Genomic DNA, 26,990 nt, shown 5'->3' on the forward strand with positions numbered 1-26,990 from the left:
TTCACACAATTGGTCTCTTATTTTTTCCAGAGCTGTATATACATTTAGGCATGGAATACATGTAAATTTAGATCTTAATGGGACAAAAAATCTTAGTGGGAAAGTGAAGTAAGGACTGGTACACTTTGCTGTCTGTTCAGCAGCCTGATGGTCTGGGGGAGGAAGCTGTTCCGGTACTTTAAATTCACCTACACAGCTTCTGAGTTTTATACTGTTTGTAATGCTGACAATGGTGAGGAGAGGAGCATTATAAAGCAAAATAGTATCTAATGAGCAGTGTTGGGCACATTACTTTGAAAAAGTAATTAGTTATAGTTACTCGTTACTTCTCCAAAAAAGTAACTGAGTTACTAACGGAGCTACTCCACTATAAAAGTAATTAGTTACCAGTAAAAGTAACTATAGCGTTACTTTTTATTATTCGCCCGTCAAAAAAAAAGGAAATCAATTATGCATTTACTATTATTATTAGAAAAATAACAAACGAAAATAAACCCAAAATGTTGACAAAAATATAATCTAACGAATTTCAAAAAAATAAAACGAAATTCTCCATACAACCAAAGAAAATTACTAAAACTTGTAATACTGAAAAAAACAGAAAAACGCATCTGGGGATGAAATTAAACAAACCAAGCCACACTCAAAGGAAATATGTATATATATATAAAAACAAAATAATGGACAAAAACAACAATCTAATGACCGTTAAAATGGTATTAATATAACAGCTTCACCAAAAGAGAATAGAGCTTAGATCGTGCCCAAAAAATCCGACCCGACCCAGCCCTAGCCCTTGCACATTCTGCCCGAGCCCGACCAAACCCGAACCATAAACTGTCATTATGAGCCCGACCCGATCCTCCCCATAAACTGTCTGTTTTCGGGCTGATTAAATGAGCGAAATATGATCAGAATTATGTTAATTAACACTGTAACATAAAAGCATAGAACTATTATTTAATTAAATGATTTTTAAGAACAGCTACACACAATGCTGCAAGTCAAACGCTGAGGCGTTCACGTGCGCCCAGAGCTACGTGATTACATTTTTCATTTTTATTATAGTTTAATTTTATTTTGTTTTTATTTTTTCTGTTCAGTAAGTTTTTAGGGTGGGCTTGCTAGTTTTTATTAGTTTTTACACATCTCATCAGAGAGATGAACGTGAAAGAGAAAGAGAGAGAGAGAGAGAGAGAGAGAGAGAGAGAGAGAGATTTGCAGTGCATGCTGAGGACACAAGCACCCAGCAACAGGGGATGTCCTGTTCTTAATGTATCTAATACTAAAAACAAAACATTATATTAGCAAGTTTAGCAGCTACATGTCTTACAACAAGCGTATAAATACACCAGAGCAGCTGCCTGTAAAAACTCTCTGACTGACCATAAATAACAGTGCAGCTTTCTTATGTGAAACTTTCATGCAAGTGCAAACACCACAGACCACAAACTTGCTAGCTTCCTCTTTCTATCACTCTTTCACGCTTGTTGTCTATCTCAGTGTTTCTCAACCAGGGTGCCGCGGCACCCCGTCTGGCTTCATCGGGGGTGCCGTCAAAATATTTCGCATCACGTGCATATTTCCTTTCCAGAGTCAGCGCGTGTCGGTGTGTGTCCCAATTCACAGGCATCATACTCTGGAGGATGCGACCCACAGAGATAGGCGGTGTATTACTGCGCAGCTGTGACGCAATCTGTCTTCGAATACAGCCTCCGAAGGATGCGGCCCCTAAATTGGCACACACTGTAAAGTTTTTCCCCCACGCGATGCACTGCGAGAGTAGTGTGAAGCGCTCAAGCTCGCATGGAACGTTTTTTTTTTTAAAGAAGACTGCAGGTTCAGATAACTCTGAATCGGAGCCATTAACTTCTTCATCCAGTGGTAGTTCAGCAGTGAGTGTAGCAGAGTATTTCACTCGTTTGAAAAGTCTGCAGGTTTCGCGCTAATTGTAAATAACCCCCCCACCCCCCCTTCTCACCTGAAATAAAATATTCCGCCAGCAACTCTCCTCGTCATCCCCCCCCCCCCCCCCCCCCCCCCAATTTGTATACTGGGGTGCCTTGAGATTTTGCATACTTTTAAAGGGTGTCGTGATAGAAAAAAGGTTGAGAAACGCTGACCTATCTATCTATCTATCTATCTATCGGTCTATCTATCTATTAAAATCCTTTTAATGCTTACTTTCAAAGAATATCTTCACAGAAATGCTCATAATGTTTTAAGAAATCCTTCCAGGTGCGTAATAAAATACTGGATAAACTATTCTTAATACTCTTGAATTATATTCTGTATTTCTTTTTTCTTATATATATATATATATATATATATATATATATATATATATATATATATATATATATATATATATGTTAGTTTCTTGCTCCTTTGCTGCTGCTCTATGAGTGTTGCTTATGTTTGAATTTTAGCTTGCTATGTTAGCTAGCTAGCTAACATGGCAACTCAGCCTAGAGCTACTAAAAACATGCTAAAATAGCTAAGTTCGCTAAATATTACTTAGTGTTCACTTTGAAAGATTTGAAAGATTAGCTAAACTAAAAAAATAAGCTAAACAGAGTTAAATTAGCTGTTTATCAATACATCACTGTTCTTGCTTCTTCTCTGCTTTTCTGTAAACAGATCCTTATTTTTCTGTTATTGTTAGCTAGCTAGTTGACATAGCTACTTACATAGCTCAGGCAATATGACTAAGTAACGTGCTAAATAATGCGATTTATGCTTAATATACTGTACCTGATTAGCTCAGGACATCAGGTCTGCAGAATTAATGAACAAAACAAAGAGTCAGATTAGCTTTTTTATCTGTATCCCATTGTTAGCTTAATTGCTAACATAGCAAGCTCACAAGTCACAGTGCAGTTGTTTTGGTCCACAAAATTATATAATACTCATGTAAAAAATCCCTAAATACACTTCTGCGATGGAAACATTAGGACACAATTTTGCTAATTAAAGCAAATTAGAGGCTTCTGATTGTCTAATCTACATGAAACTCTAAATTATATAACTAAATTAACTAGCTATTATGCTACTCTGTTCCTTCGTTCTCAGTGTAAGGCTGTTTTTCTTAGCGTATCCTCAGTGATTTGAAGTAAAACTAAGTTTTTACTGCACATTGCAGAAAGACGGATGACTCTGAAGAGCAATAGGTGGCAGCAGACATCTTTTTTTTTATTTTTCACAATGAACAAACCCATTTCAGCAGCTTTTCAGCAGTCTACTATAGACTTATAGACAGACTTTAGACTATACCTCAACCTTTCAGTCCTTCTGCCACTCTCTGATCTCCTGCACGCACTGTGATAAGGTAATTTCTTCCATTTAATATGTTGTCATACTTAATATGATTTCAATGGCAGCCACAGGATGTGGGTTTGCATGCTGTATAGTTTTCTAATTACATTATGTCCATATCAGTGGAAATGAGCAAGAATTAGACATTGGTCTAATATATATATATATATATATATATATATATATATATATATATATATATATATATATATATATATATATATATATATGTGTGTGTGTGTGTTTGTGTGTATATATATATATATGTGTGTATTGTGGCCAGATTTTTTTTTTTTAAATAAATGCTGTGTGCTCTGCATCAAAATAATATGACCATACAGATTGTTATCAGCAACAAGTTTAAAAGTCAGAGCTGTCATGAAAAACAAATATCTCCACCTTGGTTGATTTTTAATTTACTACATAATTTAAACACAAAATCTGTCCCTTACCCTGTCTCAACATTTCTAAGAGACCAACATCTAATAAGAGACCACTTAAAATGAGGAGTTTGATTGACTTTTTGATTTTACTAAATTAAAAACCTCTGGAATATAATCAAGAGTAAGATGGATGATCATAAGCCATCAAACCAAACTGAACTGCTTGAATTTTTGCACCAGGAGTAAAGGATAAAGTTATCCAAAAGCAGTGTGTAAGACTGGTGGAGGAGAACATGCCAAGATGGATGAAACTGTGATTAAAAACCAGGGTTATTCTACCAAATATTGATTTCTTAACTTTATATAAAAAAATAAATAAATAAATATATAAATGCTCTACATGACAGTGTTTTTATTTGCAATTTGGGAGAAATGTAGTCTGTAATGTATAGAATTAAACAACAATGTTAATTTTACTCAAATATATACCTATAAATAGCAAAATCAGAGAAACTAAAAAGTGGTCTTTTTATTTTTTCAGGATCTATAGGTAGATTGGCCACATCTTGAAGGGCATAAAATTAGAGTATCAATAGAGTTGCATTTAGGTTAAATATATTTACCTACTTAATGTTACAGTCTGCTGCTATGTTTTATAATTATTAAAAAACACTAGGCTGTGGCTTGTGTTCTGCTACTGCCAGTCACTGAAAAAATAGGGTTTCCTGTTGCCTACTGGCCTTGTTTCCAGGAGATAAAGGGACAGTTCCTGAAGAGCTGCCTTCAGCTTGTGCAGAGCAGCATCACTTTTCACACTATTGAGACGGATGCAAATGAGTAAATAAACTTTGGCGTAAGGCTGAACGGACTCCCTCCTCCAAACAAAAGGCAGGAAGCTGGACAGGACAGGAATATTCAGCCTGCCACTGGCACGGTGGACTTATTGTGACAAGAAGGAAGTCTTTTAGAGGCCACAAGTAGTGAAAACGTGTGTGTGTAGGCTTGTTTTTATACATTTTCAGGACAAATGTTCCTGGAAAAAGACAGGGCTAACCTACAGGACCAAAAGAAATATCTTTTACATGATACATTTGTTTTTGTGTCGTTATTTTTTTAATGGGATTCCAACATATTTAAAAAACACCAGTCACCCCTTAACAGTTAAAGGGTGGGAATTTTTAAAATCAATCAACCTTTATTTCACTTAATACATTGAGGGTAACCCTAATTTTCATTGAAGCCGAGCATTTACAAAATTAAAGGGATTGAAAATTAAGTTTAAATTATAAAAACAAGCGAACAATGTAAGATTTATTTAAGAAGAAATAATTCAAAATAAAAGGATATGCAGACAGGCAAAAAACGTAAAGCAATAAAACAAAGACATAAATTAGAATAATAAAGTAGAAAAATTTAATATAAACACATTTAAAGAAATAGAGGACTAAAATAACACAATTTTTTTTTAAGTAAATGATGGAACTAAAATAAACAATAATAATAAAAAAAAGTAAAATAAAAAAATGATTAAAAAAATATATAAAAATAAAAGTAAGAAATAAATTAAATAAAATGGTAAAAAGCCAAAAGTAAAAGCAGTAACAAAACAAATAAAAGAAGAAAATGAAATAAATAAAAAATAAATAAAATAAAAGGGCTAAAAGAAAAGGAAAAAAAAATAGATAAATAAAAAGACAAAATAATTAAAGTAAATAAAAAGGTAAAAGAAACAACTCAAACAACTAAAACAGTTACAGGCTGTCTGAAGGTGGTTAGATATTTAGAGTTTTAAATGATTTTTAAAATGAGTTTTAGAGTTTCCTGTAGTGAATTCCAGCTCCCTGGTGCTCTACTGTAGCTAAAAGCAGATTTTCCCAGTTAAGTAAAAACTCTAGGAACCTGACAAGTAATCCAGTCACTAGAGCAGGTCTGATAATTACTGTTGTTCATAGAAATCATGGATGAGATATAAGATGGCATAAGGCCAGAGAGCGAGTTTCCCGTCGAGCTGCTAGTGAGGATGAATTGATCAGAAATAACTTCAAAGAGTATCTTCTATTCAAAGTTGAGAAAGTTATTCCCTTTCTCATTTGTGTTCAAAGTGCTCATTCTGGACTAATGAGGTTTTGTTCCAACAGTGGTGACGTGTATAATACATGTGGGACACATTAGTAGTGCAAGTAAACACATACGCTGACATGCCACATGTCATGGGACGGGAGCTAGTATCATGTCCCATGACCTTTGCCCCATGTCTCATGGAAGCAAAAATAAATAAATAAAAACGCTGCACTGAATTGCAGGATTTGTGTGTTTATTGCCTCCAGTATTGAATAGAGATTTGATTTCAGACACTGTTGCTTGACAAACTAGTTTGCATGAATAATTCTAGTCAGAAATCACCCATCATGATCATTAGCATCTAGATTATGCCATCTATTATGTATTCTAGGTACAAACGTAACACTGTGGATTGAGAAATTGTAAATACCTGCAAAACTTGATCAAAAATGTATCTGATGGTCTCATCTTCCATCCGGCCTCGAAAATCAAACACCTTGCTCCAATTTTTAAAAAATCAGCCTCTCTTTTACAAGATCTCACCTCTTAACGTATACAGGTTTTGTCATTTCTAAGCCATCCTCTAAGGCAGGGGTTCTCAACCTTTTCTACGTAATGGCCCTCCTGTTTACAACTTGATTGCATCAAGGCCCCCCTAATAATAATAATAATAATAATAATAATAATAATATTTACAAAAATATATATAAAAAACTCTTGCTACCACTTGAACTTCTTACTGGAAACATGCTCTAATATTTTGCTTCTTTTGTATGTTTACCTTTAAATATACACATGAGAGTAGCACAGTTTGACAGGGTAGCACAACTCGACAGAACACCTGATGACTCGGCTCTCCGTGTGTGCGTATCTGTGACATTTTTTTTTATTCAAATGAAGCAACAGGTGTGGTCAATCATAAGTTTAAGATTTTTAATCAACCTTACAGTGATCTATAGTTCTATAAATCAGTTTTCAGCTTCTCCTCCATGGTTGAAAGTTAGCTGTTCTGTGTGTAGAAGGCTGGTATGTGCCTCTCTCACACACAGCGGAACTTTTTGCCGGAGGGCGGGGCTGCGCTCATAGGATGAGTTGTGCTGGTGGACACTAAAATTTTATTTCAAGCCGCGGGCCGCAAAATATTGTTCGGCGGGCCGCGAGTTTAAGATCCCTGATTTAAATTGCTCACTACAGGCTACTGTCTCCCTCTGAGGGTGAGCCTGTGGACCCCTAGAGGGTGCTTCGCAGCCCCCTGGTGGATCGCGGCCCCCCAGTTGAGAAACCCTGCTCTAAGGTAACACTTCATGATCCAACTGGAGGCCATCGAGCACTAAGGGGAGTTCACCCAGTGCAGAGTGTCTATTCATATCTAGGCATAAACACATTTACACACATTCTCACACACACTGACTGATTTTTTACCTAATCTTTATGTTTTGGATTGTGGGAGTAAACCGGAGTCCCCGGAGGAAACCAATGGAGACACTGGGAAAACATGGAAACTCCACCCAGATAGGGGCTTGAGCCCAAGACCCCAACAGTGGGAGGTCAACATGCTTATCACCAACCCACTGCATGAAAAACAGCAAGGAATTTAGTTTGAAAATATAAAAATGAAATAATATGTTAGTACATATTTAATCAATACCCCTTTTTGAAATAAGTATTATTCTTTCTTTTCTTAATTCCTAAAACATTAATATTAATCTGCCAAAAACTGACATCACTAGGAACTCTTGAGTTAATTTAAGAGTAATCAGCTTTACGCAGCCTAAAAAAAAATAGTCACACTCAGCAACACAGTTTATAAATAACTTGCTCTTAAGTTAAGTTACACTTAAGTTCAAGCAGTCAATCACTAAATGATATGAAGAATGAACATCTTTTTTTTAAGAGAAGGTAGTCTGAGGGAATAACTACACACTGACAGTGAGAAAGGGGTGGGAACACATAGTCAATATACAAATTGATAGTACCAGAACCTAATGCATTCAGTATCATATGAAAAACTGTCATTTCAATTTTGATTGATTGGCAATTATATAAAACATATGGTGATTGATGAATCCATGTCCTTATATTGTATAAAAAACAAGTTTGTGTATGTGTGTTTGAAAGAGAGAGAGAGAGAGAGAGAGAGAGAGAGATAGACAGACAGAGAGAGGCAGAGAGAGAGAGACAGGGAGAGAGAAAGCAAGAAAAAAAGAGTTTATACTTTAGAACATTTTAATCAATACCTCTTTTTAAATAAGTAGTATTTTTCACTTTATAATTGCTTAACATTGATATGAATGTGTTAAAGAAAACAGACAGTGATAGTCTTGTGTAATCACACTCAGCAACACAGAAAAAAACGAGCTTGCTCTTACAGCCTACAACACTAAGCCCAGACAGTAAGAAAGGGGTGGATGTAAATAGCCAATATGCAAATAGATAGTACCAGCAGCATTGAGAAAGAGAGAAAGAGAGAGAAAGCAGGAGAAGGAGTGTTTACACTTTAGAACTTTTAATCAATACCCCTTTTTAAATAATTTGTATTTTTTTTTCCAACATCTTTTTAATAGAAAGTAGTCTGGGGGAATAACTACACACTGACGATGAGTAAGGGGTGGGGACACATAGTCAATATGCAACTAGATGGTGCCAGGGGCCAGAGGGAATGGAGTGAGTTTAACTCAAATGAAAAACAAAATTATTTAGTTTATGTGTAATATGTTTTGTTTAGCTGAATAATTTTAAAATAAGCACATTTCCTTTTTTTGTGAAACCAAGAGTGTTGGTTTATCTTACTTTTGTAAGACTTTGTATTAAATTTAAGAGCATTGCAGTGGGGATTTCATTGCGTTCAGTGTCATTTGAAAACACTGTCATTTAAAGATGTTTTGATTGAAGGGCAATTATATAAAACATATGGCGAATGATGACCCCCCATGTCCTTACATTGTATTAAAACAAGTGTGTCTGTGTCTGTGTGTATGTTAGAGAGACAGAGGGAGAGAGAGCGAGAGAGAGAGAAAGCAGGAGAAAGAGAAAGTGTGTGTGTGTGTGTGTGTGTGTGTGTGTGTATGTGTGTGTGTGTGTGTGTGTGCGCACATTTTCAGGCCACAACCATACAGCAGCAGTCTCTTATCGGATGGGAGGTGTTGGGGCATTCACTGGTCCTCATGCGGTGGAATCAGCCTGAGCTGAGCAGAAACTAAAGAGGAGTTTTCACTTCTTTAAAAAAGCAGCTGGTGAGTTTTTCATTATTAATGCATTTTTAAAAATATGAATCAGCATAGTTTATACTGTTTGCAATGTTTAAAATATATAACAATACATTTATTGTGCAGCTATTCTAGAATAAGCTAGGAATAAACAGTTTGTTGTGTTTAGCAGCAGTGCTCATTTCTGAGGTGATGGTACAGTAGAGTGTGAATGTCATGTGTCTATATCGCTCATCTTTTATCTCTTGAAGGTCACAGCACTGCCGTTTACAGCTTTAATGTCACAGCTGGGCTTATATGTGCAATCTCTTAGATGTCAGAAGGTCATGTCTACTGACTACTGTCGTTACGCCTCCTTTTGTGTAGCATATAAACACAAACACAAATATATACAAATATTTGTGGACACATGAATGCATTTAGCTATTTTAAATAATCCTTGTTAAAACATATTTATAAAATGTAGATGAGGCACAAGTAAATAGCTAGAAAGATGGATAGGATTATATATATATTTCTTTTTTTTTCGCAGGAATTTTAGGCTTCCAGTAGCATTATAAAACACACATGCACACACAAACAAAAAAAAACATATAAAAATAGGGTAAGACTTAAAAATAAGGACACATGACCTAACAGTACTTATGATAGAATGTCTCAATTAATTTTTATAATAACTGACGCTAATTAATACATTACACTAATAATTACATCATATTCAAACTACTGTCTCAATTAATTTCTAATATATTCTTTTTACAACATCTTTCAGCATTAAAATTTAGTACTGTTATAATAATAATAATGTCTTAATTAGTGTCAGTTAATTAATTGGGATATTACTTAACCAATTAAAAACAATTATTACTGTCGTAAGACGCTTATTATATTTATAGACTATAAAAACACATATAAAACCGTGAAACAAAAGAGAGACCACTTAAAAATTACGAGTTTCTTTGATTTTACTAAATTGAAAACCTCTAGAATATAATCAAGAGGAAGATGGGTGATCAAAAGCCACCATCAAACCAAGCTGAACTGCTTGAATTTTGTACCAGGATTAAAGGCAAAAAGTTATCCAAAAGCAGTGTGTAAGACTGGTGGAGGAGACCATGTCAAGATGCATGAAAACTGTGATTAAAAACCAGGGTTATTCCACCAAATATTGATTTCTGAACTCTTTAAACTTTATGAATATGAACTTGTTTTCTTTGCATTATTTGAGGTCTGAAAGGTCTGCATCTTTTTTATTTGTTAATTCAGCCATTCCTCATTTTCTGCAACTAAATCCTTTAAATTACAATATTTTTATTTAAAATTTAGGACAAATGTTGTCCGTAGTTTATAGAATAAAACATCAATGTTCATTTTACTCAAACATATACCTATAAATAGCAAAATCAGAGAATAGATTGAGCTTTACAGCTCAGTGCTGGGGGATATCCAACACCTGGCAGTAGGCATGTTAGCTGCCAACAGCTTGGTTATTTGCAATAAAAGTGTTTTTTAATGGTAAGGAAAGGTTTCTACAAATTTTAATTAGGTATTTTTCATTATGTCAAAGGAACACTTTTCAGCTGTTTATTAAACAATGTGACTCTTTAAAGTAACAGTAATTTTACTTCTGTTAGTTCTGTTTTTCCTTTACTAAGAGTCCCTTAAAGATCTAGTCTTTTTAATCCTCTGATTCAGCCCTTTGGTAGAGCACATTTAAGTCTCTAAATCCTTTTGAAGAGGTGTTAAACTCAACTTAAATTAATTGTGCCATTTTTACTAATCACCTGATGTGTGTTAGGCTATAAAAATATACTTTTTGATTATTGTGTCTTTCAGTATTATTCCCTTTTTTATTCTCAGTGCAGACTGTTTTGCTCGAAATGTACGGCAGGGTTTATTGCTGTTGTTAAAGCTTCTGACCCACTTTTGCAGACATCTCCTTTCAGTTCTTTAGTTGCACTTCCAGTATGGGCACCTGTGAAACTGTGCTGCAGGGGCGATGCACGCGTGTGCAGCCCCCTCTGCACGAGACTGACTATCTGGTGCATTACATAAGAGAGATCCTGAAGATAGTGTCAGAGTGAAGTTAGAAGGCAATAGCTAAATCAAAAGAAGTACTTTAGTTTAAATGTATCTGTTTATTCCTTATGAAATACTGACATAGTAAAGTTAAAAATCTCAAAAATTAGGGGGTTTTACAATGGATTTATTTCTATCCCACATAAACTATACAGCAATCAAGCCTAACATTATGTTCTTTGTTTCTACCCCTTTTATCAATTTTCTAAGGATCACATAGGAAAATCTTGTAGTCTGTAAAAAGTATAGACTATAGTCCTGTATCTGTTTCACTGCATACTTTTTTATCCTCCTTTCACCCTCTTCTTTTATAGTTAGACCCAACAGGAAAGATCATCACAGAGCTATTTTTATTTGGTGTGGTGCATAATTTATTCTTAGCACTTAAGTGACACTGACTGCCATGGTGGTGGTGTGTTAGTAGTGTGTGTTTGTGGTTTGTGTGTGTGTGTTTGTGTGTGTGTGTATGTGTGTGTGTTTGTGTTTAATCTACTAGACCCTCCTGTAGTTGCTGTACCTTGTAGATGTAAAGTCATGGATAGAAGTTCTGAATCTGTTGCTGCACAGATGTTGTTGGTCATGCACAAATCCTTCACAAGATGCTTGCCCACAGGACACTGCCCCAAGATGCTGTTGGTGGGCTATTCTTAGTGTGTTTAAAAACTGTCTGTCGAATTCACTACAACACACACTGACACTTAACAATTTAAGCATTTTAATAGGGAGTCCCTGATGCCCACAAATGATAAACAATATCTCGGAAATTCCGTGATCAATATAGACCAATAATACCATCATCAACAAATAGTGCAGCCACCACAACCTCATCAACAAATAGCAGCATGAGCTCCCCCCAAACCAATACTGCTGCAACCTCCCACTCCTATCAACAAAAAGTTCAGCGATCTTCCAACCCCCCGGCAATAAATAGCACCTTATTTTCACTCTGCTCCTCCATGTCAACCAATAGCACCATAATCACACCATCAACTAATAGCATCACATTCTCCCCCTTCAACAAATATCCCCAAAATCTCCTTGTCTACCATCCACTAGAAAATAGCACCGTCAACAAATAGCACTGCAATTCCCCTCCCCATCCACAAACAGCGCTGCAATCTCCCCCATCAACCAATAGTGCCACAATCTCCCTTTCCATCATCAACAAATAGCGCCAAACCCCTGCACCCTCCATCAACCAATAGCGCCAAGACCCCCCAACCTCCATCATCAACAGTTAGTGCCGCAATCCCCATTAGCAAATAGCGCCGCACCACTCCCTCACCCTCCATCAACCAATAGCATCACACCACCACCTCACCCTTCATCAACCAATAGGGCTGCACCCCCCACCCTTCATAAACAAATAGTGCTGCAATCTCCCCGTCAACAAAAAGCGCCACACCCTCCATCAACCAATAATGCCAAGATCACCCAATCCCCCATCATCACCAGTTAGTGCTGCAATCCCCCATCAATAAATAGTGTCACCGCACCCCTGCACCCTCCATCAACCAATAGCCCCAGGATCACCCAACCCCCATCATTAACAATTAGTGCCACAGATTCCTATCAACAAATAGCACAACAATCTCCCCTTCCACTGTCAACAAATAGCGTTGCAATTGGCCCATCATCAATTGTTTATGAGTTTTATGAGAGGGAGGTCTCTCCTTTGGGGTCCTGACTAATGAAAAAGAGGGTGAAAGGAAAATAATAAAGTATACAGTGAACAGACACAGGACTACAGTCTGTAATTATAGAGCTACAAACAATGCATGTGCATTCATCAGTGATCAGTGAAGCTTAAAAACTGGATAGTGGGTGTTGAAACAAAGAAGTGGTCATAATGTTATGCATGCTAGGAATATTGTATGTGTCATCATTTTCATATCTGTGTCAGTTCCAGTGGGTGCAACTTAAAGTAGCTCCAAGTATTCATTATGAGGTGTTGTCCACAAACAGATGCATGGTGTATGTCTGTCCTATATATGCGTTCCATTACTGCATTAACAAACAAATGACCAGAACTGCAATTAATAGTCTTTTGTGTATGTAAGGGTTGCAGGATGTCCCAGTTCTGGTAAAGACCACTATACGTGACAGCTGCTCTTGGGGGTTTGGTCTGGGGTCACATACTGCATAGTCTGACCTTTTAATTTTCTATTTGTGGCTTCCGAATGTGTGAACAGCAGAATTTGGTTCTATGTACTTTCCCCTCAGTGTATTTTCCCACAGTTCAACATGACTGCTTTTAATGAAGTATAATGCACCACTTCTCTAATTGTGCAGCACATTTCACAGCTGTTTTTCGTTTTCCAGCCAGAGCTGGGCGCCAGGATGAATGCGAGTCAGCAGAACGCCTCCCAGGGTTGTGGGTCGCTCATCAAAGTCACTTCCGTCCTCTTCCCCAGCCTCTACGGCATCCTCTTCCTGGCCGCCATCGTGCTCAACTGCCTGGCTGCCTGGATCTTCTTCCAGATCCGCAGCAGCTCCACCTTTGTGGTGTATTTGAAGAATGTGGTGGTGGCTGACCTGCTGATGACCCTGACCGTGCCTGTGAAGGTACTGATAGAGCTTTTGGATTTGTTAATTTAAAAATTTAGGTCATCTTTTAAGCTTCGGGAAGACTACATGACTTTTGAAGTCATACCATTATAGATTTAAACAGACTTGGTCCAACCACTTTCACCCCTTCGCACTACCCCTTGTTTTCGAGTGTAACCCTTTACCTTAGAACAGAGTTACAAGGGAAAGTGAAGAAATCCTCCCACTAAGAATTGGAACAACCCTTTAAGCACCTGATACATCATCAGAAGCGCTAAAGTTCAGTCACATAGCTAGCTGCTAGTTAACTTTAGGGCTTTTATTGTATGTCTTCAGAAAGGGGGCAGGTGGTGCAGAAATTAATTATTATTGTCCATTCCTTAATTCCTCTGTGATTGGGAGCTGAAATTAGCTTTAATTAGCTTTTATTTATTTTATTTTTTCCGTTCCGCCTTAAATGCTGCAGCTTCTGCCGTCTGTTTGTCCATTTAAGGTGGACCGGGAAAGTTAGCTAGCTAGTTAGATACTGAGACAAACTGCTAGCCATCTTTATGCTTGTTATGAAGAATTCGACCATAAAACATTGAAACTACACATTAAACTCTGGTAAAATTGGGCTAAATGTCACTTTGTTCCGCCATCTTCCCATTGATTCTCAAAACCCTCAGTTTGAAGTGTGCCTCTGAAACATCTCAGTTTGAAGTGCTAACAAGCCCTATCCCTTCCCCCTACCCCTCTAGCTTAATAAGAATTGGGACACCAAGGGGTAAGGGGTAGGGCCAAGGGGTGAAATGGGATTGGGCCTTAGCCCTACCCCTCTGTTTTGTACATTCACATCTAGGGATAAGGTGTCCCAATTCTTATAAGGCTTATTTTACCATAGTTTAATGTGTAGTTTCTTTATATTGTATTGCCATTTCTTCATAACAAGCATTAAAAATTGCTAGTAGTTTGTAGCTCAGTAGCTAGCTAGATCATTTTTCCGTGCCAGAGGCTGCAGCATTTAAGGTGGAATGGGAAAATAAAAAATAAAAAAAGCTTTCTGAAGACATACAATGCCCTAAAGATAACTAGTTAAGCAGCAGCTAGGTTGCTGAACTTTAGAACTCCACTGCTATATCTAGCTATATCTGTATCAGGCTCTTGAAGGGTTGTCCCAATTCTTACAAACCCTTGTAATTCGGTTTACACTCAAAAACAAGGGGTAGGGGTACAAAAGAGAAATAGGACTGAGCCTCTGAGTATCTTACACTTCTCACACTATACAACGTTAACCTGCTGCTGAATTGAGTATCACTGCTATCACTGTTACTGCAACCTTTTGTGGTGACCCAAAATAAAACAAATGAGAAACACAGCTTTAAGTGAGGTTGTGGGTGAGAAAACAGGGTGAGCTTGGTCTGTACAGAGTGGAGGTCTGTGGTGGCTATGCTACCTACAAGGCAGATTTTAGCTTCTTATTATTTCAGCGCCGCCTTAAATGGTAAAGTAGTATGGGAAAAGAACTAGCACCACAGTTTAGCTACTACATCAAGGTGGAATATGAATATAATTTAAGAAACAGCGTAAAATGTTCAAAACATTTTAACATAAAAAGTAAAAAAGATAAACTACTTCTCTTTTTACTTTTTTATGTTCTGTTTCCATTGGCTGTTGATAAAAGCAGCTCAGACTTTTAGAGAGTTTTAGACAGAGAATCAGGTCAAAAGTCATGTGGTGTAACCGAGTTTAAAGGAAACATATTATACCTCTTTTCACACATGTTAGAATTGTATAGCCTATGGGTTATACAAAATATGCTTATGAAAATATTTGCACAAAATCACTCTCACATTAAGAGATCTCACCAGCTATTTTCTTGCCTTTTTTAGTTCCTTTCAGAATGAGCTGTTTAAGAGCTCTGTCATTTTTATACAAATAAGCTGTTGCTGTCCACGTCTTGTGTGCATTTTCTTTGCCTGTAGCCATAGCACTCAATATGCTATGTGATAAATAGCAGTAAAAACTTAATTAGATGCTAATAGTGCCCCTTGTGGAGAAGCTTTAGCCTACTACATGAAAATGTGTGAGTTTTTAAACTTTTTAAGCTACTATTGAACGTTTCTTCCATAAATACCACTGGTTTAGTATGAAGACATGTTAATAATAACTATGTAGTTCCACAGCAGTTACACTTTACTAATGTTACTACTGGTAATGTATTCATTGTTACAGATAGACTGCTAGAATAGCACAAATGTGCAAAACTGTTTTACATTAGCTATAACAACATAATCTCTCTTAAGGCTTAGGCTATACATGTGTAATAAATAAAGAAAATAGTATTAAACTAAATGGCTTCATTTACTTTTACCTTTACTAAGATAACCAGTTGGTAACACTAATAACTTTCATTAATATACCATTAAATACCATTAACTAATTATTAATAACTGTTATTTTTCACATTTGTAAATACTAATGATCGCATTGGCAGCATGAACTGCAATTGATAAACATTTGCCTAATCTAAAATTTGTATTTCATATCGTCGCGTCCAATTAAAAACACTTATCTCCAAAACAGCAACTTTACAGGAGAGAGAGAAAATCTTGTAAACTTTCAATGAAAGTCAATGTAAAAAGAGTTTATTTCAGGTAATTTTTAAGAGTTTCTATTGGTCCGTTCATCAAGAAATCTTGGCACAGTGTACAGGACAGTTTGTTTGTTCAAATTATGTGGTAAACTAAAAATCCACAAAAATGGAGATAAGTATTTTTTTTATAGGAAAGCAACAATATGCATAATTACACAAGCAGTACTATTGTAAGATATCTGTAACAGCAAACACCAGTAGTTACAATATTATTACACAGAAAATAATGTGTACCTCCACATACTATAGCAATTTCATCTATAAAACTCAATACAAACTACTGTAACATTCCACAATTGTGAATTGCTTTTAAAGTCACTTCCCTACAAATAAATGGGTTAACGCTACAATCTGCAAGTTTGAGATGAGTTCCTCCTTTAGAGCAGCTTCAAAGCTGTGGTAAAATAACCAAAATGTATAAACGCTCTTAAAATATCTCTCATGTAAATCAACTTGTTATTGTTCAGTGGAGATTGCTTTGACGGTTTAAAAATCAGCTTTGAATCTGCTACTTCAAACAACTGGAGAAATGGGATTAAATTTACACAGTCCTTCAAAAAAAATGCAATATACCAAGCCTAAGCTCAAAAATCGACCCAAACCTGATTAAAAATTTCATATTTATTTACTGTACACTCCACTGTGCTCGTTGATCTTCACCTTTTTAATATCAGTATGATAACTTTATTAAGTATTTATCTATCCCAAATAACAACACAAACATATAACACATTAAATTATAAATAAATAAATCAATGAAAATAATTTCTTTCCTTTAATATAGTTTTTTCACTATATGCAACAGAAAAATAGATCCAGATCCAGAAAAATCCAGAAAAAAAGTCATTTTAAAAATTAAAATGAGTAATGTAATAACTCAAATGCAATATAAGAGTTAATACAATGCAAGACGTATTTATCAAATTCATATATGATAGCAAATATAAGATATATATTTAATTTTTTTTTGTTGTTGTTTTGAGCCTTTCTTACAAAAATCATACCAATCAACCATGTTTTCCTTTTTTTGTAAGAAAGCATTTATTTTTATGTATTCAAAACTTTCATTATTTTATTTTTTTTTACCTTTGTAGAAAAACAATACCAAATATAAATCTTAAATATAAAATTTATCCAAATTAAAACAAATACCAAAAAATTTATTTCTTCCAAAAGGGAAAAATGTTAATATACAGTATGTATTTTTATTTTTTATTTTAAAAGGGCCCGACTGGCAAGAATGTCTATACAGTACATTTCTACTAATAACTTGATGCTTCAGGCTTTAAAGGGTTTAAAAGGATTAATTTGAGCATTTTTATTCTTTTATTAAGGTGCTTGGGGACGCAGGCGTGGGCTCCATCACGCTCCGAGTCTTCTACTGCCGCTACTCCGCTGTTCTCTTCTACACCACCATGTACATCAGCATCCTGCTGCTGGGGCTGATCAGCCTGGACCGCTACCTGAAGATCGTGCGGCCCTTCGGGAAGTGCGCTCTGCAGCGAGTGGGCGTTGGCCAGGCCGTGTGTGCGGGGGTCTGGGCCGTCATGGTGTCCCTGGCCCTGCCCAACGTGATCCTGAGCAACAAGGAGCCGTCGGTGTCCCGCAGCGGCCGGGTGAAGTGCAGCAGCTTGAAGAGTGATCTGGGCCTGCGCTGGCACGAGGGCTTCAACTACCTGTGCCAGGTGGTGTTCTGGGGAACGCTGGGACTCATGGCCGTGTGCTACACCTTCATCAGCCAGAGGGTCTACAAGTCATACCGTGCCTCAAAGAGCAGCTCCGGAACAGCCAGCAGACGCACAAAGTCCAAGGTACTGTATGGGTTCTTTGTGTTGTTTTATAAGTGTGGTATGAAGAGTTGAAGGGCCAATCCCATTTCTCTTTTTTAAAAAGAAAGGGTGAAATCCTTCCCCTAGAGATTGGGTTGGCCCAGTTTCTTTCCCCTTTAAATGCTGCAGCCTCTGTACTCTTCTGCACCATTTAAGGTGGAACAAGAAAGTTAGCTAGCTTGCTAGCTACTGAGACAAACAACTAGCCATTTCCTAATGCTTGTTATGTAGAAGGTGGCCATAAAACATTCAAACTACACATTAAAATATGAAAAAATAGTGTTTTTTGTCATATATAACAAGGAAAATACCCAAATTTGGGTTTTTCTTCATTTACTTGTGCCGCCATCTTGCCAGTGATTTCTCATAGTGCTCTGTTTTGAGTGTGAATCTCAAAAATCTCTGTTTGAAGGTCCATGTAGCCGAACACTTCCCCTTATTCCTCAAGCTTTACAAGAATTGGGATACACTTCCTCTAGGTGTGCACACACAAATGGAGGGTTAGGGCATTTTAACTGTCCCTGAAAAACATTGCAGAGATTTCCTCTTGAAAAACAATTGCAACGTGAGAAATGATGAAAAATAGAAGGTGCCTCAAAGGGTTAACAGGCATTGTAAAGATAGATGGCCAGTGGTCGTCCTTTTTGCAATCAAATTGCTGTAATAAAAACTAAAAAAAAAAACATCCTCAGCTTTTTTACCTTATTCCCCTCGTTGATTAGAGTGTGTAATGCAGATTACACACTCTTAACATAATTTTACGTAATTTAACCTAACGAGTAACTAAATTGAAATCCTCTGTATGTCCTGTACATATGCAGCATTGACAATAAAACTACTTGACTTGACCTGACTTGATTATATGATCTGAGTGCCCATACCATTAAATGTTATCACTGTCCACATGCTGACAGTTAAAGTAAGACAGAAATGTAAAATGTGGTACATGGCCAAAACATCAGCATACAGTACCTTTCTAAAGTTTTAAATGATAAAGTTTCTGCATAGTAAATGAATACAGTAGTCATCCAGGAACACATAAGGTATTATGTAGTAAATTAAAACTATTAAACAAACCTAAATACTCTGTGAAGCATTTTGATGGGCTCTTATCTGGGGCGCTGTTAACTTGGGGGTTCTGCGGCTGGTAACTCTAAGGCAACAGAGGTAACTTTTGCTCTTCCTATCCTGAGATGGACCTGATGAGAGCCATAATGCATAGGGCTGTTTACTGTATACCAACTGTACCTCTTCACAGCTTTACAACTGATGCTCTCAAACACATTAAGAGAACAAATTTAAGTAATTAATCTTGATAAGTTCAGCACAGCTGTTAAATGAAAGCTGAACATTTCAGGTGACTCCACCTCATAAAAACTGAATGAGAAAATCCAGCCAAGATGTGCAAAGCTGTCATCAAAGCAAGAGGTGCTACTTTTGCTTGCTAAGTAATTCTGTATGTTTTTCTTCATAGTTTGGATGAATTTAGTATTAATTTACCATAATGAAAGTAATGAGTAATGAAAAAAAAAAACATTTAATTGTAGATGTCTAAACTTTGTTACTGGACTGGTACTCTACATTACCTCAAAACTTGCAATGTAACTTCAGATTGGTTGGATCTTTAAATGAGAAGAAAGAGTCTTGCAGACTCTTGCAGTATCTCCAAATTGGACGAAAAGCAGCTTTAACACTTTTTTTGCACATTTGGCTGAGAAGGCTGATACCATATGTGATGATCTTGCACCCAATTAGAGAGAGGAAGCTTTCAGCCATTGGTCCTCAAGGAATTCCAAACACAATCTTAAACAGAGGTTTAAGAACAGAGGGTTCCATCAGCTTAACAATGGTAGGAAATGCCACGCTTATTTTAAGATACCTACAACAATCTTAATCATACCCTGGGGAAAAGAGGGGCACATACATCCAAGATAGTCTAAAGGTCCTCCTCTGGCTTTAATGACCTCACACATTCCTCACTACTGTCCACAGACCTCCTATAGTGGTTGAATAGCTTTTTCTCCACACGTTTCCCAACAGTCCCATAAAACAGTGCTGTGGTGTTTAAATCTAGAGATTGTATCATCCCTGACATCTACTGAACTTCTGACTCCTCCACCCACACCGCCATCCCATGAATTATGTGGCATCACACATTGTTATCTTAGTTTATTTATTCACCAAAACAGAAAAGGATAGGACTGTCAGTGTATATAAATCCTGCATTTATGATACAGTGGAAACTGAGGAGAATGAACAACCAACCCTCCCTCATAAACATGGCGGCCTCATAATAAAGGATTTTATACTGTAGCAAGTCCTCAGTCACTGAAGACCCTAAAAGGAAACAAGTAAAAGTGAAAGCTTCTTAGTCCCATATTCCTTATCCTAACACTAGTCTTTACCTCTAAATTGTGAATATGCACTTAGAATTGCAAGTTGCAGTTTTATATGTTCCTGTTCTTATTGTCTTTTGTATGAGTTGGCTCTAATTGGTGATTTGATCATATGCCTTTTTTATTTTTGAGATTCTTTATTGTGTTTATTTTCTACTTGTTTTTCCTCTTTTTAAAATATATTTTGTAAAAAAATGTAATTCATAGTGGAAATAGAATAATTTACAGTCAATACTGAGTAATTACCAGTAAACACAGAATAATTCATAGTGGACAATGGATACTTACCAGTAGATACAGAAAATTTATGGTGAATGTTGAATAATTCGTAGTCGATATTAAATAATTACTTGTAAATACAGAATCAATCATAGTGGATATAGAATAATTCATAGTCGATACTAAATAATTACCAGTAGATGCACAATAATTCATAGTGGGTGTTGAATAATTTATAGTCAAGATTAAATAACCACTTGTAGATACAGAATAATTCATAGTGAATACAAAATAATTCATAGTCGACACTAAATAATTACCAGTAGAATAATACAGAATAATTCATAGTGGATATAGAATAATTCATACTCAATACTGAATAAATACTAGTAGATACAGGATAATTCATACTGGATATAGAATAATTCATAGTCGATACTGAATCATTATCAGTAGATACAGAATAATTCATAGTGGACATAAAATAATTCATAGTCGATATTGAATAATTACTTGTAGATAAAGAATTTTTATCAGAAGATACATAATAATTTATAGTCAATACTGAATATTTATTAGTAGATACAGAATAATTGATAGTGGATATAAAATAATTAATAGTCAATCCTGAATAAATACTAGTAGATACAGAATAATTCTTAGTGAATATGAAATAATTCATAGTCGATACTGAACAAATACTAGTAGATACAGAATAATTCATAGTGGATATAGAATAATTCATAGTCGATACTGAACAATTATCAGTAGATACAGAATAATTCATAGTGAAGATAAAATAATTCATAGTCGATACTGAATAATTACTTGTAGATAAAGAATTTTTACCAGAAGATACATACTAATCAATAGTCAATACTGAATAATTATTAGTAGATACAGAATAATTCATAGTGGATATAGAATAATTCATAGTCGATACTGAACAATTATCAGTAGATACAGAATAATTCATAGTGAAGATAAAATAATTCATAGTCGATACTGAATAATTACTTGTAGATAAAGAATTTTTACCAGAAGATACATACTAATCAATAGTCAATACTGAATAATTATTAGTAGATACAGAATAATTCATAGTGGATGTTGAATACTACACAGTCAATACTGTGTAAAACTAGTAGATACAGAATAATTCATAGTGGATTTAGAATAATTCATAGTCAATACTATATAATCAGTAGTTATAGAACAATTCATAGTGGATGTTGAATAAATCATAGTTAATAATAAATAATTATCAATGGATAGCAGACACAGAGTAATTCATAGTGGATCATGAATGATTAATAGTAAATACTGAATAATTACCAGTAGTTACAGAATAATTCATAGTGGATAATGAATAATTAATAGTCAATACGGAATAATTACCAGCAGATACAGAATAATCCATAGTGGATCATGAATGATTAATAGTAAATACTGAATAATTACCAGTGGATACAGAATAATTCATAGTCAATACTAATTAATTACCAGTAGAAACTATATAATTCATAGTGGATGTTGAATTATTCATAGTCGATACTAAATAATCAGCAGTTACAGAACATTTTATAGTGGATGTTGAATACATCATAGTTAATAATGAATAATTATCAATGGATACAGAATATTCCATAGCAGATACAGAATAATTCATAGTGGATCATGAATAATTAACAGTCAATACTGAATAATTACCAGTAGATACAGAATAATTAATAGTCAATACTAATTAATTGCCAATAGAAACTATATACTGTAATTCATAGTGGATGTTGAATAATTCATAGTCAACACAGAATAATTACCAGTAGACACAGAATATGTTATAGTAGACACTAAATAATTCATAGTAAATACTAAATAATTACTAGTGGGTATTGAAAAAAATGACAGTACATCCTGAATAATAGCTAGTGGATACAGAACAAATTCATAGTGGGTAATGAACAATTTATAGCTGATACAGAATAATTACTAGTAGATATATACCTGTCATTCTCACCTGAAGATAACTCAATCTCTGCACGGATATCGTCGTGTCTCTCTGACATATCCTCTTGGATGAAGGAGCATCACCTTCAATTAAATCTCTCAAAGACTGAACTTCTGGTCATACCAGCAAAACCATCTTTTCAACACAACCTCTCTATAAGCATCGACTCTCTCTCTCTCTCACCGACAAAGGTTGCTAGGAACCTGGGTGTTATGGTTGATGACCAGCTCTCCTTCACGCACCATGTGGCCTCGGTTGCTCGATCCTGCCGCTTCGCGCTTTATAACATCAGGAAAATTAGACCGTTTCTGACGCAACAGGCCACCCAACTCCTGGTGCAAGTAGTCGTCATCTCACGCCTCGACTACTGCAATGCCCTGCTAACTGGCCTCCCGGCCTGCGTAGTAAAACCACTCCAAATGATCCAGAATGCAGCAGCACGTCTGGTCTTCAACCAACCAAAACGGGCACATGTCACCCCGCTGCTCATTGAGCACCAATGGCTACCAGTTGATGCTCGCATCAAATTCAAAACTCTTACAATCGCCTACAAGGTGATGGCAGAACAGCTCCTTCCTACCTGCACTCACTCCTGAAGGCTTACGCTACCTCCCGGCCGCTGCGCTCCTCCAATGAACGTCGCCTCGCTTTGCCAAACACTCACACAAAGCAATCCAGACTGTTCTCATACAGAGTTCCCCAATGGTGGAACAAACTACCTTCCACTACCAGATCAGGAGAATCTCTCGCTATCTTTAAGAGACTCCTGAAGACAGAGCTCTTCAAAGAGCACTTACTCTCCTAACACCTCTAACACACTAACTACTTCTAACCCCATTTCCTTCTTCCCCTCCTTCACTTCTCTATCCCTTTATTTCCCTTCGACCTCCTTTAAGCCCTATCTAAAAATGGGTTATCTAAATTCCTATTACTTTTGTACTTCATTATTGTAAGTCGCTTTGGACAAAAGTGTCTGCCAAATGAAATGTAATGTAAATATAGAATATTTCATAACGGATAGTGAATAATGGAATAATTGAAAATATACAACAATAGACATCACATGGATTCTATATATTTATAATGGAGAAAGTTAACACTAGTGTAGCTCTAAAGCTACAGGCCTCTGCAGATTATAAATTCATCCCCTGTTCTTCTCTTTTCTCAGGTGTTTGTGGTGGTTGGCGTGTTTTTCGTGTGCTTTGCTCCGTTCCACTTGGCCAGAGTGCCCTACACCCTCACTCAGACGCGAGGCACGTCCGCCCACTGCTGGGCTCAGAACCAGCTCTACTTTGCCAAGGAGATCACACTCTGGCTGTCTGCCACCAACACTTGCCTGGACCCTCTCATCTACGTCTTCCTGTGCCGGGTCTTCCGCAGGAAGCTCACTGCCACCCTCACCCGCAAGCCCTTGGCTAATGGAGGCCTGAACTCACACACAGAGACTTCCACCAAGCCCGAGATATCCCAAACGCCCCATTTTAACAAATCTATTGAGCTCACCAGCCATTAGCATCACTTAGCATACACAGAGGAGCTGCAGTGGACCAATCAGTCCGGTTCTTCCGCTCTGAGACTGTGCTTCCTAGGAACCTTTAATATGCTGATTCAAATACAAGAGAAGGAGTTGAGTGGATTATGCAGAACCTCGCCTGATCTTTGAGAATATACTTTCCGAGGAGAGTGAGAACTGTTGATTTTACATGTTGTTTTTGCTGTAAACAACTATAGCCTGGAGATGCTCAGAAGCTTGTGAAGAGACGTTGCATTTCAGCAAAACTGGTGTACTGTTTTTTTTGTAAGGAGTATAAAAAGACGGCTATAAGCAACTGTTACAAATACCCTTAAATAAAATAGGGCCCACAACTGAGCCTTGAGGAACCCCATAAATGCTCAATGCCAAGAAAGAAGAGTAGGTTTTATTTGATGTAAAAGATGTTTGTATTGTTTTTTTTTCTGCACTTTTTCTACTTGCAAAATAACTGTACTATATACAAAATACAACTCTGGGAAAAAAAATTAAGAGACACTTCAGTTTCTAAAACATTTCTCACAAATTCCAGATAAAAATATTGTCATTTACAGCATTTATTTGCAGAAAATGAGAAATGGCTGAAATAACAAAAAAAGATGAAGAGCTTTCAGACCTCAAATAATGCAGAGAAAACAAGTTCATATTCATAAAGTTTTAAGAGTTCAGAAATCAATATTTGGTGGAATAACCCTGGTTTTAATCACAATTTTCATACATCTTTGCATGTTCTCCTCCACCAGTCTTACACACTGCTTTTGGATAACTTTTTGCCGCTCCTGGTGCAAAATTTCAAGCAGTTCAGTTTGGTTTGATGGCTTGTGATCATGCTTCTTGATTCTATTCCAGAGGTTTTCAATTTGGTAAAATCAAAGAAACTTTAATAAGAGTGATATTTTATTTTTCTCCAGAGCTGTATATATAAAATAATTCTAAATGTTTCTACTGCTTTAAAAAATACCAGGAAAAGCTAATCATTTTTATTTTCAGCGTGATTTAATTAACTAAATGTGTCGCACTGACTAATTATTGTGAAGTGAGCATTTTGTTTTTTTATGCATTTCTATGTCTATTTATTAAGTTATACAACAAATTATTAAAAAAAACTTTATTTTAACGAACTTAAATCTGAAACTTTCTAACATATTTTGCTTGTATATCCAGCTCTTAAATTGCCAAGGGTAGGTGAGAAAGGGACCATATGCAATTTAAAATTGTCTGGATTTATAAACACTGTTTATCACAAAATGTTTGCCAGTCTTTTAAAATGTACTTACTGTATATGCCTTATATGTAATTCATGCAATGATTCCTGATTGCTATGTAAATACATACATGTGAATTATAGGCTAATATAAATTATAGTGTGTGTGCGTTATATGTATGTGTATTAGTCAAAACATGAGCTCTTTTGGCCGTGTTCATTTTCTGTCACTGAATTTTTCCATTTTCCATTTTATTCAAATTATAATATTATAATAACTTCTGTAATTATAATAAAATCTGTGAAAGTACAACCCAAGCTCAAAGACAGAGCTACTGTAAATCAAAGATGCTAAAATGGTTTCACTAGAGTTTCACACAAACCACTTCATAGCACTTGGTTTTCTAAAAAGAAAAGTAAAGCAAGGCAAGGTGAGAACCAGTCAATTTATAGCTCTATTTAAGTGGGATTTGGTTTACCTCACGTTTGAGAGGTAGATTAATGTTATTTTACTGGAAGATCTCTGTAGAATTTATAGACTATTTGCACAGTTTTAAAGTAAGTGATCTTATTAATTACTGAGATGGGAGTGGCTACTCAATTTATGCACTGCGGTCAATCGTGTCCTGCAACCAAAAATAAAGTGTTAGAGGGCAACCCACAAAAAATACATTTTTGCTTAAGTCTTGGCTTGGATCATTGGTTCGTCATTCCCTGAGTGACTCTATACTTGAGAGAAACTTGGAAACTCTTTTCCACAAGATATTGCAGAATATTTGCTTTTCAAATGTATGTGTCGTTTTATAGAAGGTAAAAGGTTCTGGATTTTTTACCGGGTGTGTGTACTACACTAAAAAAAGAGAATGTTTAGTATTAAAAACTTTTTTTTTTAAATGTACATTAGAAAGTTACACGTTAAGACTCAACAAAATTATCTGATTGCTTTTAATTAGCCAGTCTGCATTAACACAAATTAAAGTGAAGGTTTTAAAATAAAAAATAACTAAATTACATGCATTGCTAAAAAATAAAATACTGCTACTTAATTTTACTCTGTAAAACCTGATCTGTTAAATAACATCAAACCTGAGATAAATAGGCAGAAAAAAGGATTGGGATGGTTTCTACAACCTTCAACACTAAGAAGATCACTATGTAGTTCATGTAGTTACCACAGTAAATATTACAAGTAAATATTACAAGTAAACTCATTGGGGAAGGTAGCTTGGGGGAGCGAATACACATTGATGGTGAGTAAAGGGGAGGGAACACAACAGAAGCCTATGAGATATGTTTAACTCATCAAGGTTGCTCTAACCAAATAGAAAGGTCACAATATTCTGCAATATTTCAACTCAAAATATGCCAAAAAGTTGAACCTACACAAATGAACTTTTTTTGAGTGTGTATCTAAACTATTGATTTTTGGGTTACTTTCTTATGTTGGCCTAGTAGAGGTAGATTGGATTATACAGTGTATTTATTTAAAATATGACATTACACTATTAAAATACACTTTTTACAGATACAGTATGTAGCATTCATAATGGAATTAACAGTTAGTGCTCTCCTCCAAG

General features: G+C 35.9%; 2 protein-coding genes across 2 annotated transcripts in view; both read left to right on the plus strand.

Annotated features, from left to right (window-relative positions):
• The window catches only part of LOC103044296 (P2Y purinoceptor 13), a 353,924-nt gene that overhangs the window by 13,682 nt on the left and 313,252 nt on the right, over nucleotides 1–26,990 (plus strand). The gene's annotated exons all lie outside the window — the stretch shown is intronic.
• p2ry13 (purinergic receptor P2Y13) lies at nucleotides 3,012–25,571 on the plus strand. The gene is made up of 5 exons (XM_022678811.2): nucleotides 3,012–3,328; nucleotides 8,742–8,992; nucleotides 13,367–13,609; nucleotides 17,561–18,037; nucleotides 23,847–25,571. Exons 3-5 carry the CDS (start codon nucleotides 13,385–13,387, stop codon nucleotides 24,189–24,191), a joined length of 1,047 nt encoding a protein of 348 aa, XP_022534532.1. The 5' UTR covers nucleotides 3,012–3,328; nucleotides 8,742–8,992; nucleotides 13,367–13,384; the 3' UTR covers nucleotides 24,192–25,571.

Source organism: Astyanax mexicanus, chromosome 4 (assembly GCF_023375975.1).
Source record: "Astyanax mexicanus isolate ESR-SI-001 chromosome 4, AstMex3_surface, whole genome shotgun sequence".
Taxonomy (NCBI): domain Eukaryota; kingdom Metazoa; phylum Chordata; class Actinopteri; order Characiformes; family Acestrorhamphidae; genus Astyanax; species Astyanax mexicanus.